The sequence below is a fragment of the Coregonus clupeaformis genome, chromosome 34 (assembly GCF_020615455.1).
Source record: "Coregonus clupeaformis isolate EN_2021a chromosome 34, ASM2061545v1, whole genome shotgun sequence".
NCBI classification, from domain to species: domain Eukaryota; kingdom Metazoa; phylum Chordata; class Actinopteri; order Salmoniformes; family Salmonidae; genus Coregonus; species Coregonus clupeaformis.
Genome location: NC_059225.1, coordinates 34,648,272 through 34,664,884, shown reverse-complemented (window position 1 = coordinate 34,664,884; position 16,613 = coordinate 34,648,272). Strand labels below are relative to the sequence as shown.

Here is a 16,613-nt window from a genome sequence, read left to right as displayed (position 1 = left end):
AGCGTCATTAATTAACACGGACAGGACAGGGAGGGCCCAGACAGGCTGGACTGATGGGTGGCAGAAGAAAATAATCCAGGAGCCTGGAGCCCAAAAGCACAAAAACTCCTAACCCACACAGCTGAGTTAGGGCCACCTGAGAAGACTGGCCCTCTCACAGCACAACTCCACTCCACTCCACTCCACTTCTCCCTTTCCTTTCTTCCTCCTCTCTTCTCCTCTCGTATCTTACATGATCATCATAACCATAAACTAGCAGCAATATGAAAACTAAATAGGTGACACAGCTATTCTGTCCAACCACTAGTCCACTACCTCAACAGGACTGAATGAAATAAAATACTGTTGAGTACGACCCTGCCTTACACAGGAAGCAGCACAGGTCCTAATCCAGGCACTTGTCTTCTCCTGTCTGGATTACTGCAACTCGCTGTTGGCTGGGCTCCCTGCCTGTGCCATTAAATCCCTACAACTCATCCAGAAAGCCGCAGCCCGTCTGGTGTTCAAACTTCCCAAGTTCTCTCACGTCACCCTGCTCCTCCGCACACTCCACTGGCTTCCAGTTGAAGCTTGCATCTGCTACAAGACCATGGTGCTTGCCTACGGAGCTGTGAGGGGAACGGCACCTCCGCACCTTCAGGCTCTGATCAGTCCCTACACCCAAACGAGGGCATTGCATTCATCCACCTCTGGCCTGCTGGCCCCCCTACCTCTGCGCAGTTCCCGCTCAGCTAATTATATAGCCCAACTACAGATGTTAGCATAGCGCTACCCAAAATAGCTAATTAGAATAAAAACATGAGACAATAGGCCATTAAATAGGCTCTTTCCTAAGCTAATTACATTGATGTGAAGTAGACTGACTGAAACTATGCTAGCTACAATTTTTCCTCTAAAATCTATATATCACAGAGGAAGAGCTTTAAAGTGTTCATTTTCCTGGCCTGCGTGTGGAACACACATTGTTGAAACGCAACGAGTTATTACCAGCAATGATCACAGCCGATTGTGAAGTAGTGAAGAGATAGCATAGCCACTGCATCATCTCCCATTTGAAACTGTGGCCCTAATTGTTTTGTTTCACTCTATTAATCTTAAGCGTTGATACAGAAGAAATAATTTCTTCCTGTGATGATGAATGGTGGGACATTCCAATTCCCACTTAATGGCAATTAATTTTCAAATAGCCGTGCAAGTTTGGCTAGTTTTAATTAGTTTGTTCGGAGGAATTGGGGGAAGGATGAGGGAGGACTTCACCCCGGATTTCCATGAAAGCGGCGGCTGCCTGACTAAATACCTTCTCATCAAAGGGAGAGGGGTGAGGCTGTCCGACCTTCCCTAAGATTCAGTCTGCGTTTAATTTCCTATTTACACTTTAAAATAACTCATTTGCATAAGCCCTCTGCACAGGCAGGCCTGAGCCCGGCACATTAAGACAATGGCTCATTTAAATCATGTCAGTTTAGAATCGCTAGCTAGCTACTCCCTCCTCATTTGGTAGGATTGTTGTTTTGCTCCATGTAAAATAGATTGCTGTATAGTGCAGGGAAGTAATATTGTAATATATCTGGAATACTCAGTTGGTAAAACACACACACACACACATACATACACACACTCACACACAGCATGCATGTCATTGCGCTAACCCTTACCCGTTACCCGTTACCCTTGCCACCACTGCTGAAAAAATCCTAGGGGAAACACTGAGTTTGCATCAATGTCTTAACCCCAGTACAGTCAGACTTACTCTCCATGGCCTGTAGATACTCCATGTGCAGGGCGCTGCTGGTGGCTCCGGCTGTGGAGGCCACAGAGGGTAGGAGGTCCGTGTAGGGGCTACGGTGGCCTGCCAGAAGAGCCATCTGGTGGTAGTACTCTGCTGTGGTCAGGCCTGTGTGAGGGGCTAAGGAAGGGGGGAGGAGGGAGGAGGGAGGAGGGGGGAGGAGGTGAGGGGAAGACAGATAGGATAGGAAGAGAAAGAAGGAGAGACAGAGAGAAAGAGAGAGAGAGCGAGAGAGAGAGAGAGAGAGAGAGACAGAGAGAGAGAGAGAGAGAGAGAGAGAGAGAGAGAGAGAGAGAGAGAGAGAGAGAGAGAGAGAGAGAGAGAGAGAGAGAGAGAGAGAGAGAGAGAGAGAGAGAGAGAGAGAGAGAGAGAGGCAGAGAGAGACAGAGAGAGAGAGAGAGCGCAAGACAGAGGGAGAGAGAGAGAGAAGGAGACAGAGAGAGAGAGAGAGAGAGAGAGAGAGAGAGAGAGAGAGAGAGAGAGAGAGATACAGAGAGATACAGAGAGATACAGAGAGAGTGTGCGACAGAGAGAGAGAGAGAGGGAGCGCAAGACAGAGAGAGATAGAGAGACAGAGAGAGAGAGAGAGAGAGAGAGAGAGAGAGAGAGAGAGAGAGAGAGAGAGAGAGAGAGAGAGAGAGAGAGAGAGAGAGAGAGAGAGAGAGAGAGAGAGAGAGAGAGAGAGAGAGAGAGAGAGAGAGAGAGAGAGAAAGAGATACAGAGAGAGAGAGAGAGAGAAAGACAGAGAGAGACAGAGACAGAGAGAGACAGAGAGAGAGAGAGACAGAGAGATACAGAGAGAGACAGAGAGAGAGAGAGAGAGAGAGAGAGAGAGAGAGAGAGAGAGAGAGAGAGAGAGAGAGAGACAGAGAGATACAGAGAGAGAGAGAGAGAGAGAGAGAGAGAGAGCGCGAGACAGAGAGAGAGAGAGGGGGGGAGTAGGGGAGACATACATGTTAGGTGAGATAATGAGGTATAGTAGTGGTAGTGTAGTGTACTAGGTCCCAAATGTGATTTCAAGCTGCTTACTCAGAGTTTACACTACTGTATGTCTTGGTTTTAAATGTACTGTTCATTCTTGCAGGTATGCATATCATATCTCATCCTATGTTGTTTTGCCAATTGGTAAGTGTGTGTGTGTGTTGAGGGGGGGGGTTAGGGTGTGTGTGCATGCGTGCATGTGTGTGTGTCTGCTGTGTGTTATGGAGCGTAGCAGGGCTGCAGGAGGCAGATACTCCAACCTGCTCTTTCACTCTGCTTCTTAAAACTCCATGAGAAACAAAAGGCCCAAATCTGTCCAGATCTGCATGCATAAAGAAACAGCAACATGTTCTGAATCTAGCCCCTCTCCATCTCCCTCGCTCTCTCCCTCTCTCCCCCTCTGAATATGCCTCTCCTTCCAATCTCTTCCCTTAGTTATAGAGCGCTATAAGTTCTTGAACCGTATCCTAAAAATAAACATCTGGCATCGTGCTTCCATATGCAAATATCCCAACCAAGAAAAATAAAGAAAGAGGGGGAGAGAAGAGAGAGAATTAAAGACTGACACTGTGGTTTGGGATGCAAATATGAAATCAGTTCAGCCCCACAAAGTGTTACGGCTAATTCCGCTGTTTTTCTTCCCATTTTAAAGAAAGGAGAGAAGAAATAAATAAATAAACGCGGGATGAAAAGATCTCCTCAGAAGGCCGGCCTGTATGCCTGGCAATATGCATCGCTGATTGGTTCAGTGAATGGAAGAAGAAATTCCCAAATTAATTCGATTTGGGTATTATGTCTTAAGTGGAGGGGGGAGTTTCTTAATTGTCTTCGTTGTTCCGCTTTAGCTTTGCTTCTGCATTCAACCGTAATGTGCCTCATTCTCTATTCGTGTGAAGAAAGGGCTTTGCGGAATTTTTAAATCAGAAATCCTGGCATGGGTAGCGCCATCCTGGGGGCAAGGGGGGTGGGGGGGGGACATTCAGTGTGGCACTTCACGTGGAGGAGAAGCAGCTCAATGTGCCTCAGGAGTTGGTGGTTGGTGGGGCCACAGGGCCCTCCTTCAGAACAACAATGGGATAAGAGAGGCAAGCAGTATACGACTGAACCACACCAGAGAAGAAGAGGAATGAAAGGGTAAGAGAGAGTGATGGGGGGAGGCAGAGAAAGAGAGAGGTAGAGCCAGAGAGAGTGAGAACACAAGGGAGGTATACTGTAGATGAAAAAGAATGAGAGATAGGAGGTGGTACTAAATCTCACCCACTTCAAGTCTCCATCCAATTCTACTAATTAAAACATCATTATTCAAAAATCTGTGCAGACTGAAAAAGGAAAAAACCTATAAGCACAATGATATACTAACAACATAAAGGCTGATAGGTTAATTAACTATTTGATTGATTAAAAGAGTAATTACTTGCCTCATTTCACACTTTAGCACATACTATAATAGGTTGATGTAGCACAGAAAGCATTTTGATGTAAAGCAACGCTAGTAGAGAATTTCCTTTGTAAAAGAGAACCGAGGACTAAAAAGATAGGAAGTGGACACTTGAATTAGACCTAAGGCACAGAGAGCAATGCATGTTGGGAGGAGCGGGAGACGAGGAGAAGAGGCTCTGAGTTCCTGCATAGAGGAAGTGCCCCCTTCTATCCACCTCTTCACAAAGGCACTTGAGGACAAGGTAGGAGACCAGTACGGCTCTAATAGGACCTCTAGTTCAGAGGTGAACTGAGGGCCTTAGTTGGAGACCCTGTCTGTGTCTCAAATAGCAGCCTTTTCCATATGTAGTGCATTACTTTTGACCCGAGTCTTACTGTATACTCACTATATAGGGAATAGGGTGCCATTTGGGACACACACTATCAGAGCTACAGCAACAATGTAGTTATAGGTGACTGTTCCCTTGACAGTTACCAAACCACCTGAGCTGAACACCACAAAAATATTTGTGTTTAGTTTAGTATAATAACAATGTCATAACAATGCGGTCGTATAATTCTGTTAAACTACCTCAAATACAATCACCTCAACTCGAGCAGAATGGAAACCAGCCAGCCAAAGCTCAATCTAGCTGTGATTACAAACTGCCCCTGGGAGCGGTGGGGAAGGCTGGCCTTATTCAGTAATTGAGCTCTAGGCTTCAATTAAAGGTCCAGGCCAGGAGGCCGGAGCAGAGCAGCAGTGCTGAGGCTCTTTAAAAGCAGCACACACACTTGACTGTATCTCCAGACCCATTGTAATTGATTACCCAGTCTGTCTCCATCACAGGAACCTGCAGGACACTGTGGACGCGTCCCAAATGGCACCCTTTTTCCCTTTATAGTGCACTACTTTTGACCAGAGTAGAGCACTACATAGGGAATAGGGCGCCATTTGGGATGCAGCCCATATGCCCCCGCTTTAACCCTCCCCTCCCTGGTCCTCCACCCTCCACTCCTCCGCCACCGACCCTGGCCTTGAACCCGAGCCTCCCTCTACGTCCATCTGTCTGTCTGTCTGTACTGTACGTGACTCCATGATGCATCCTCCAGAGGTCCACTGACATGATCCACAGATCAAAGAATAACCTCCCTCAAACGAGCCTCCCTACGCACACACACTCACGCACGCAGAGGTGCAGACATACACATGTGCAGTCACACATACACAGACAGAGTCACACACACACACACTGCACAATGCACACACACTAAAAGAAAGTCACATGTGCACGTGCCAAACAGACACATGCACACAAGCACGCACAGACACACACAGTTAAAATAAATGAATGAGGTCACCTCTGTCATGAAGCACCTCATAATAGGGATCAAATCTAAAGAGATCATAACTGAACACTCTTACTGTACTAGCTGAACATATTGATCAACAAGAAAGTACACTATTATTCTTCAAAACGGGGACTGAGGGCCCTTAGAGACTCTGGGGGCCCACGTCTGTGTGGTACAGCACAACTGCATTGTATTTACTACAGCTAGCTAGCTCTGGGATTTACGGTCAAGTGAAAGATAGATTACAGAAGAGTATGTAGTACATTAATCTTATTCAACTTCATATTGCAGGACTTTGTGTGCCTTAAAATAATACTTGATTGTATGGGGACTCATGAGAGGGTTGTGTGTTTCTGCGTCCCAAGTAATAACCTATTCCCTATTTAGTGCACTACTTTTGACCAGGGCTCCTATATAGAGCACTACTTTAGTGCACTATATAGGGAATAGGGTTTGTGGGGACTTACCGTCTGCAGGGCTGAGGCCCCTGGCTGCAGAAATCATAGAGAGTGAGGGACTGGAGTGAAGTGACCTGATGTAGTCCATGTAGGGGTTGATGTAGGGGTGCGGTGGGTTAAAGGGCGACTCGGCCCCCACGGAGGGGTTCCGGTGGGGCGAGATCCGGATGAGGGAGATGTCGGAGAACGCCGGACTGCCGGCCAGCGAAGGAGGCCTACACAGACAAATGGGGAGAAAAAATAGAAGAAATAAGTACATACTGTAAGTACAGTTGATCTAAGATCAGATTCGTATCATGACAGAACAATGATATTTTAAAAGTGTTACCTTCAAACTCATGGTATTGTAACAGCTCTTCATAAGTAAAGAATATGGTTGTGTTTGACCAGCCAACATATCAAAATATGTCTTACGAGACTTGAAAACGATATTGAGTGGACTGGCAGGGCCAGCAAATGAATGGTGACACTATCTCCATCTGCACTCTACAGGGAACAGCAGAGAGAGAGAGAGTAGAGAGCGAAAGAGAGAGCAAAGGGAGAGGAAGAGAGAGAGATGCATTCTTCCTGCTCCTTCCACAGACATTTCCTCAGATCAAAGGCTGCTTTCACCAATGTCTTAATCAGACCGAGATGTCAGACCACCTTAACCACTAGACTAGCCACCATGCCAGGCTAGCACTTCTCATAACTATGCCTTCCTGTAAAAACACATTTAACAATTAGAAATAAACCCACTGGATTGAATGATAATAATGTGTTATCATTATTGTATTTAGGTTGATTTTAGGGCTGATTTAGTGTCCAAAGAGCTTTCCTGGTGAGGTCAGTTAGCTCAGTCATTACCAATGAGTAGCACCCATTAGCAAGATCTGTCTATCCCACAACAACAATTGTGAATCATACCAACATGCATACTGTAACCAAAATCCCTGTTCTCGGCACAGCAAATGTGTACATTAGAACCTATAAATCTGGCTCAGGACACTGAAGTGAATTTCTTGAGGAGTAAGTTCAGAAGAATCAACTAATACCGTTTCCCTTTTTAGAATTGGCGAGAGGGGTTGAAAACAGAGGGAAAAGAAGATGAAGAAAAGAGAGAAAGAGAGAGAGAGAGAGAGAGAGAGAGAGAGAGAGAGAGAGAGAGAGAGAGAGAGAGAGATAATCCATGTAAAGTGAAGGAGGGGCCTGGCCAAAGGTTTGGCTCGGAGTGACCTTGAACAAGGCCAGGGGACCGGAACAGCCCAATTACACTCTTGGACCCTGTCCCCAAGTCCTCTACCGGCCCCCACCATCCCCTCTCGTCCCCTCACGTCCCTCCCCATCACAGCCCCCTAATGAAAGAGCTCAGGCCAATAATGAACCCTGAGGAGCGGAAATACTGGAGCACACACACACACACTCTACCTCTTACTTTTCAACAAGCTTGCACCAATTAACCCACAAGGACTACTATGGGGTGAATTTCAAAGCACTCTTTTTCCTTCTGTTTGAGTGCATGACAACATAGTCTCTTTGATGCTGTAGCATGTATGTGTGGAGTGCTCTTGTCCTCTCAAGAGGAGTCATCTCTATTAAAGAAACAATGCAAAGGAAGCTGATTGAAGTAAAAGTTGGAGGTTGGGAAAGAGGATTGGGGGGGGGTTTGGGAGTGCAACCTAAGATGTTTCTGGACTAGCTGGACACTTTTGAGAGTTTCTCTCTACAGAGGCTGAGTCCCAAAATGTGGCACCCTATGGCCCCTGGTCAAAAGAAGTGCATTATATAGGGAATAGGGTGCCATTTGGGATGCAACCAGAGTAGCCTTGAGAACCAATGATTAGAGAGTGATTCAACGAAACTGATGAGCTCTGATACTAGTGTTTTCATGTTGACTATGATACTACCTCCATCCTCTAGGAGTGGTTCTGCACGTCTCCTATCCTCTGAGTCATGAGACACCTCCTCTGAGTAAACAGGGCACCCTTGTCCCTGTTCCCCTTCGGTGCATGAGTGTGTGTATGTACAAGGGTAGAAGATAAGGCACCCACAGGCCACCATAGTATGCCTCATTTACACAGATCAACACAGCTGCAGAGTGAAATTCACTTTGATGTCACTGTCAATGACGGCCTACCAAAAGGCAAAAGGCCTCCTGTGGGAACGGGGGCTGGGATTAAAAATAAAAAATAAAATAAATGTATAGGACAAAACATACATCACGACAAGAGACACACCACAACACTACATAAAGAGAGACCTAAGACAACAACATAGCATGGCAGCAACATGGTAGCAACACAACATGGCAGCAGCACAACATGGAAGCAGCACAAAACATGGTACACACATTATTGGGCACAGGGCAAGAAGGTAGAGACAACAATACATCACGCGAAGCAGCCACAACTGTCAGTAAGAGTGTCCATGATTGAGTCTTTGAATGAAGAGATGGAGATAAAACTGTCCAGTTTGAGTGTTTTTTGCAGCTTGTTCCAGTCGCTAGCTGCAGCGAACTGAAAAGAGGAGCGACCCAGGGATGTTTGTGCTTTGGGGACATTTAACAGAATGTGACTGGCAGAACGGGTGTTGTATGTGGAGGATGAGGGCTGCAGTAGGTATCTCCGATAGGGGGGAGTGAGGCCTAAGAGGTTTATAAATAAGCATCAACCAGTGGGTCTTGCGACGGGTATACAGAGATGACCAGTTTACAGAGGAGTATAGAGTACAGGGATGTGTCCTATAAGGAGCATTGGTGGCAAATCTGATGGCCGAATGGTAAAGAACATCTAGCCGTCGAGAGCACCCTTACCTGCCAATCTATAAATTAGTCTCCGTAATCTAGCATGGGTAGGATGGTCATTTGAATCAGGGTTAGTTTGGCAGCTGGGGTGAAAGAGGAGCGATTACGATAGAGGAAACCAAGTCTAGATTTAACCTTAGCCTGCAGCTTTGATATGTGCTGAGAGAAGGACAGTGGACCGTCTAGCCATACTCCCAAGTACTTGTATGAGGTGACTACCTCAAGCTCTAAATGTAGTACTCAGATGTAGTAATCACACTGGTGGGGAGAGGGGCATTTTTCTTACCAAACCAGATTACCTTTGTTTTGGAAGTGTTCAGAACAAGGTTAAGGGAAGAGAAAGCTTGTTGGACACTAAGAAAGCTTTGTAGTAGAGCGTTTAACACAAAATCCGCGGAGGGGCCAGCTGAGTATTAGACTGTATCATCTGCATATAAATGGATGCGAGAGCTTCCTACTGCCTGAGCTATGTTGTTGATGTAAATTGAGAAGGCGTGGGGCCTAGGATCGAGCCTTGGGGTACTCTCTTGGTGACAGGCAGTGGCTGAGACAGCAGATGTTCTGACTTTATCCACTTCACTCTTTGAGAGAGGTAGTTCGCAAACCAGGCCAAAGACCCCTCAGAGACACCAATACTCCTTAGCCGGCCCACAAGAATGGAATGGTCTACCGTATCAAAAGCTTTGGCCAAGTCAATAAAAATAGCAGCACAACATTGCTTAGAATCAAGGGCAATGGTGACATCATTTAGGACCTTTAAGGTTGCAGTGACACATCCATAACCTGAGCGGAAACCGGATTGTGTACCAGAGAGAATACTATAGACATCAAGAAAGCCAGTCAGTTGATTATTGACAAGTTTTTCCAACACTTTTGATAAACAGGGCAAAATAGAAATTGGCAGTTAGGATCAGCTTGATCTCCCCCTTTAAATAAAGGATGCACCGTGGCTGCCTTCCAAGCAATGGGAACCTCCCCAGAGAGGAGAGACATGTTAAAAAGGTCAGAGATAGGCTTGGCAATGATAGGGGCTGCAACCTTAAAGAAGAAAGGGTCTAAATAATTTGACCCAGATGGTTTTTTGTGTCACATTTAAGGAGCTACTTTAGCACCTCGGACTCAGTGACCGCCTGCAGGGAGAAACTTTGTAGCGGGGCAGGGGGAAAAGGGGGAGGAGCATCGGGGCTAGTCACATTAGAAGGGCTGGGAGATGTTGCACGGGCAAGGAGGCATGGCTGAGTCAAATAGGAATCCTGACTTAATGAAGTGGTGATTAAAGAGCTCAGCCATGTGCTCCTGTCAGCCTGAGTATGCGTGTGCCGAGCCTTTCGCCAAATGGAATTCTTGAGGTGGAGTAACTCTACCAGATCATGATCAAACCAGGGGCTGAACCTGGTTTGATCTCATTTTTGTTATGGGGGCGTTTGTTAACAATACCACTGAAAATGTCAAAAAAGAAGGTCCAAGCGTCTTCGACAGAGTGGATCAAGCTGATTCTATACGAATTTACAGTGGCCAGGTCATGAAGGAAGGCTTGCTCATTAAAGTTCTTTAGCAAGCGTCTATGACAAATCAGGACAGGTCGTTTCACTGAGCAGCCATTACGAACACAGGCTGTAAAACAGTGATCACTAAGGTCATTACAGAAAACATCAGAATGACACTTATCAGGAATATTTGTGAGGATAACATCAAGGAGAGTAGCCTTTTCTGGGTGTTTGAGTCATACCTTGTGGGATTGGTAATAATCTGAGAAAGATTTAGGGAGTCCCATTGCTTAGGACTTGGTCAGGTGGTTTAAGCATGTCCCAGTTTAGGTCACCTAGCAGGACAAATTCAGACTTAGTGTAAGGGGCCAGGAGAGAACTTAGGGCAGGTAGGGTACAGGCCGGTGCTGATGGTGGACGATAACACCCAGCAACAGTCAACAAAGAGCTATTTGAAAGTGTAATGCTTAAAACCAGCAAATCAAATTGTTTGGGGACAGACTTGGTATACAAACACACCTGAGGAGAACCACTATCAGATTAAAAACAAAACACTATGTTTTAAGTGAGAAGAAAAAAAAAAAAAAAGAAGTAGGGATTGGTCTGAAGCTGAAAAACAAAGGAAGTTCACATGAGCACCACCATGCCTACTCCACCCATGCTCTGCCAAGTTTTTCCAGCACACAGCTTTTACCTACTACAGTAGCTATGTTGGTACTGTATTTCAAACAATGTGTATGAAGGTTGCTTAGGATTCAAATCTTCTCAAACAGCCTAATTCATTCCATGCAGCAGTTCATTAGAGGAGGTGCTCCAACAATAACGTGATTTGTAAGTCATACAAGTTAAAGTATTGGATTCTACACAAACCACACTAATCCCATTCCACTTTCTTCTCAAGCTTTTTTAATTATATGAAAGCAAGCTTTGCTTTTATACTTACAATACCATCATGCTTGATTGAACAAGCTGTATTGTCTTGTAGCAATGTGGTGCCTGCCTGTAGTTCCTTAAACATAATGTTGGTCAGTATAGGGCCCAACATAACAACAGGTGGTGATGTGTTGGACACAGTCACTCATTTACACTGAGTATACAAAACATTAAGAACACCTGCTCTTTCCATGACATAGACTGACCAGGTGAATCCAGGTGAAAGCTATGATCCCTTATTGATGTCACTTGTTAAATCCACTTCAAATCAGTGTAGATGAAGGGGAGGAGACAGGTTAAAGAATATTTTTTAAGCCTTGAGACAATTGAGACATGGATTGTCTATGTGTGCTATTCAGAGGGTGAATGGGCAAGACAAAATATTTAAGTGCCTTTGAACCGGGTATGGTAGTAGGTGCCAGGCGCACCAGTTTGTGTCCAGAACTGCAACGCTGCTGGGTTTTTCACGCTTAACAGTTACCCATGTGTATCAAGAATGGTCAACCACCCAAAGGACATCCAGACAACTTGACACAACTGTGGGAAGCATTGGAGTCAACATGGGTCAGCATCCCTGTGGAACGCTTTCGACACCTTGTAGAGTCCATGCCCCGACAAATTGAGGCTGTTCTGAAGGCAGAAGGGGGGTTACAACTCAATATTAGGAAGGTGTTCCTAATGTTTGGTATACTCAGTGTTTATTGTAAGCAAGCATTTCACGGTAAAGTCTACACCAGTTGTATTTAGCGCATGTGACAAATACAATTTGAATGATTTGATATTGAGGTCTAGAGTCTGTCGGCATTCCTTATTTCTGTAACCATTAGCTTACCTGTGAAATATTGACATAAGCTCAGAAACAATAACATAAATGTACAATAGGCCTATATCTAAAATCACATACAGCCTAGTGATATACACTGAGTATACAAAACATTATGACATGTGTATCAAGAATGGTCAACCACCCAAAGGACATCCAGCCAACTTGACATAACTGTGGGAAGCATTGGAGTCAATATGAGCCAGGATCCCTGTGGAACGCTTTTGACACCTTGTAGAGTCCATGCCCCGACTAATTGAGGCTGTTCTGAGGGCAAACTCAATATTAGGAAGGTGTTTTTCATTTGTTGTACACTCAGTGTATATACTATACATTATTTAATAGCAGGACACTGTAAAGTCTACTATTCCTCTGAAGAGTATGAATTAGGCTGTTTGAGAAGGTTTGAAATCCTAAGCAAACTGCATACACATTGCTTGAAGTACAATAGACCAATATAGCTACTGTAGTAGCAGTGTCGGCCGCTGATTGGCTGAATACCCAGGGCGCGAGATGGTTGGAGGTGTCAACAAAGCAGCATGACAGATATGATGCCAAGTTTTCAAACTACCGGTAGTTTATTTGAGAAGATATACAGTGAGGGAAAAAAGTATTTGATCCCCTGCTGATTTTGTACGTTTGCCCACTGACAAAGAAATTATCAGTCTATAATTTTAATGGTAGGTTTATTTGAACAGTGAGAGACAGAATAACAACAAAAAAATCCGGAAAAACGCATGTCAAAAATGTTATAAATTGATTTGCATTTTAATGAGGGAAATAAGTATTTGACCCCCTCTCAATCAGAAAAATGTCTGGCTCCCAGGTGTCTTTTATACAGGTAACGAGCTGAGATTAGGAGCAGACTCTTAAAGGGGAGTGCTCCTAATCTCAGCTTGTTACCTGTATAAAAGACACCTGTCCACAGAAGCAATCAATCAATCAGATTCCAAACTCTCCACCATGGCCAAGATCAAAGAGCTCTCCAAGGATGTCAGGGACAAGATTGTAGACCTACACAAGGCTGGAATGGGCTACAAGACCATCGCCAAGCAGCTTGGTGAGAAGGTGACAACAGTTGGTGTGATTATTCGCAAATGGAAGAAACACAAAATAACTGTCAATCTCCCTCGGCCTGGGGCTCCATGCAAGATCTCACCTCGTGGAGTTGCAATGATCATGAGAACGGTGAGGAATCAGCCCAGAACTACACGGAGGATCTTGTCAATGATCTCAAGGCAGCTGGGACCATAGTCACCAAGAAAACAATAGGTAACACACTACGCCGTGAAGGACTAAAATCATGCAGCACCCGCAAGGTCCCCCTGCTCAAGAAAGCACATATACAGGCCCGTCTGAAGTTTGCCAATGAACATCTGAATGATTCAGAGGAGAACTGGGTGAAAGTGCTGTGGTCAGATGAGACCAAAATGGAGCTCTTTGGCATCAACTCAACTCGCCGTGTTTGGAGGAGGAGGAATGCTGCATATGACCCCAAGAACACCATCCCCACCGTCAAACATGGAGGTGGAAACATTATGCTTTGGGGGTGTTTTTTGCTAAGGGGACAGGACAACTTCACCGCATCAAAGGGACGATGGACCCCCGTCATGTATCGTCAAATCTTGGGTGAGAACCTCCTTCCCTCAGCCAGGGCATTGAAAATGGGTCGTGGATGGGTATTCCAGCATGACAATGACCCAAAACACACGGCCAAGGCAACAAAGGAGTGGCTCAAGAAGAAGCACATTAAGATCCTGGAGTAGCCAGAAAAAATCCAGAAAAACGCATGTCAAAAATTTTATAAATTGATTTGCATTTTAATGTGGGAAATAAGTATTTGACCCCTTCTGCAAAACATGACTTAGTACTTGGTGGCAAAACCCTTGTTGGCAATCACAGAGGTCTGACGTTTCTTGTAGTTGGCCACCAGGTTTGCACACATCTCAGGAGTGTCTTCAGACCAATCCCTACTTCTCTCTTAAAACATAGTTTTTTTTTGTTTGTTTTTTTCATGGTTTTTACACCAGAAGGTTATTATACAAAATTAAATGATATATTTCCACATGCAAAAGGTGTCTTTAAAACATTTAATTTGCGCCTTAAATGATGTTATGTGTTTTGTGTTTTCCCTCATCAATCTACACACAATACCCCATAATGACAAAGTGAAAAATTTTAGCAAATTTGATTAAAACTAACAAACAGAAATACATTATTTACATAAGTATTCAGACCCTTTGCTATGAGACTCGAAATTGAGCTCAGCTGCATCCTGTTTCCATTGATCATCCTTGATGTTTCTACTACTTGATTGGAGTACACCTGTGGTAAATTCAATTGATTGGACATGATTTGGAAAGGCACACACCTGTATATATTAGGTCCCACAGTTGACAGTGCATGTCAGAGCAAAAACCAAGCGAAGGAATTGTCCGTAGAGCTCCAAGACAGGATTGTGTCAAGGCACAGATCTGGGGAAGGGTACCAAAAAATGTCTGCAGCATTGAAGGTCCCCAAGAACACAGTGGCCTACATCATTCTTAAATGCAAGAAGTTTGGAACCACCAAGACTCTTCCTAGAGCTGGCCGCCTGGCCAAACTGAGCAATCGGGCCTTGGTCAGGGAGGTGACCAAGAACCCGATGCTCACTCTGACAGGGCTCCAGAATTCCTCTGTGGGGATGGGAGAAACTTCCAGAAGGACAACCATCTCTGCAGCACTCCACCAATCAGGCATTTATGGTAGAGTGGCCAGACGGAAGCCACTCCTCAGTAAAAGGCACATTACAGCCCGCTTGGAGTTTTCCAAAAGGCACCTAAAGGACTCTCAGACCATGAGAAACAATATTCTCTGGTCTGATGAAACAACGATTGAACTCTTTGGCCTGAATGCCAAGCGTCACGGCTGGAGGAAACCTGGCACCATCCCTACGGTGAAGCATGGGGGTGGCAGCATCATGCTGTGGGGATGTTTTTCAGCGGCAGGTACTGGGAGACTAGTCCGGATCGATGGAAAGATGAATGGAGCAAAGTACAGAGAGATCCTTGATGAAAACCTGCTCCAGAGCGCTCAGGACCTCAGACTGGGGCGAAGGTTCAACTTCTAACAGGACAACAACCCTAAGCACACAGCCAAGACAACGCAGGAGTGGCTTTGGGACAAGTTTCAAGACTGGTCATTCAACTGAGACTGCTCTTCTCTGTGTCACGGAGGCTCTCCGCACTGCTAAAGCTAACCCTCTCTCCTCTGCTCTTGTCCTTCTAGACCTGTCTGCTGCCTTTGATACTGTGAACCATCAGATCCTCCTCTCCACCCTCTCCGAGTTGGGCATCTCCGGTGCGGCTCACTCCTGGATTGCGTCCTACCTGACAGGTCGCTCCTACCAAGCGGCGTGGCGAGAATCTGTCTCCGCACCACGTGCTCTCACCACTGGTGTCCCCCAGGGCTCAGTTCTAGGCCCTCTCCTATTCTCGCTATACACCAAGTCACTTGGCTCTGTCATATCCTCACATGGCCTCTCCTATCATTGCTACGCAGACGACACACAACTAATCTTCTCCTTTCCCCCTTCTGATAACCTGGTGGCGAATCGCATCTCTGCATGTCTGGTAGACATATCAGTGTGGATGACGGATCACCACCTCAAGCTGAACCTCGGCAAGACGGAGCTGCTCTTCCTCCCGGGGAAGGACTGCCCGTTCCATGATCTCGCCATCACGGTTGACAACTCCGTTGTGTCCTCCTCCCAGAGTGCAAAGAGCCTTGGCGTGACCCTGGACAACACCCTGTCGTTCTCCGCTAACATCAAGGCGGTGACCCGATCCTGTAGGTTCATGCTCTACAACATTCGGAGAGTACGACCCTGCCTTACACAGGAAGCGGCACAGGTCCTAATCCAGGCACTTGTCATCTCCCGTCTGGATTACTGCAACTTGCTGTTGGCTGGGCTCACTGCCTGTGCCATTAAACCCCTACAACTCATCCAGAATGCTGCAGCCCGTCTGGTGTTCAACCTTCCCAAGTTCTCTCACATCACCCCGCTCCTCCGCACACTCCACTGGCTTCCAGTTGAAGCTCGCATCTGCTACAAGACCATGGTGCTTGCCTACGGAGCTGTGAGGGGAACGGCACCTCCGTACCTTCAGGCTCTGATCAGTCCCTACACCCAAACGAGGGCATTGCGTTCATCCACCTCTGGCCTGCTGGCCCCCCTACCTCTGCAGAAGCACAGTTCCCGCTCAGCCCAGTCAAAACTGTTCACTGCTCTGGCACCCCAATGGTGGAACAGGCTCCCTCACAACGCCAGGACAGCGGAGTCACTCACCACCTTCCGGAGACACTTGAAACCCCACCTCTTTAAGGAATACCTGGGATAGGATAAAGTAATCCTCTTACCCCAACCCCCCCCCCCCCCAAAAAAAAATAACATATTGTAAAGTGGTTATCCCACTGGCTATAAGGTGAATGCACCAATTTGTAAGTCACTCTGGATAAGAGCGTCTGCTAAATGACGTAAATGTAAATGTAAATGTAAGTCTCTGAATGTCCTTGAGTGGCTCAGCCAGAGCCCGACCCGTTCAAACATCTC

At 45.9% G+C, this 16,613-nt stretch overlaps 1 protein-coding gene across 1 annotated transcript in view; it reads right to left on the bottom strand.

Moving 5' to 3' along the window:
* Nucleotides 1-16,613, bottom strand: part of LOC121550056 (transcriptional activator GLI3) — a 173,733-nt gene that overhangs the window by 23,497 nt on the left and 133,623 nt on the right. The window contains exons 5-6 of the mRNA XM_041862164.2: nt 6,007-6,212; nt 1,751-1,906 (exon numbers count right to left, since the gene is read on the bottom strand). Coding sequence (XP_041718098.2) covers nt 1,751-1,906; nt 6,007-6,212 — 362 coding nt within the window. The remainder of the gene's footprint in view (nt 1-1,750; nt 1,907-6,006; nt 6,213-16,613) is intronic.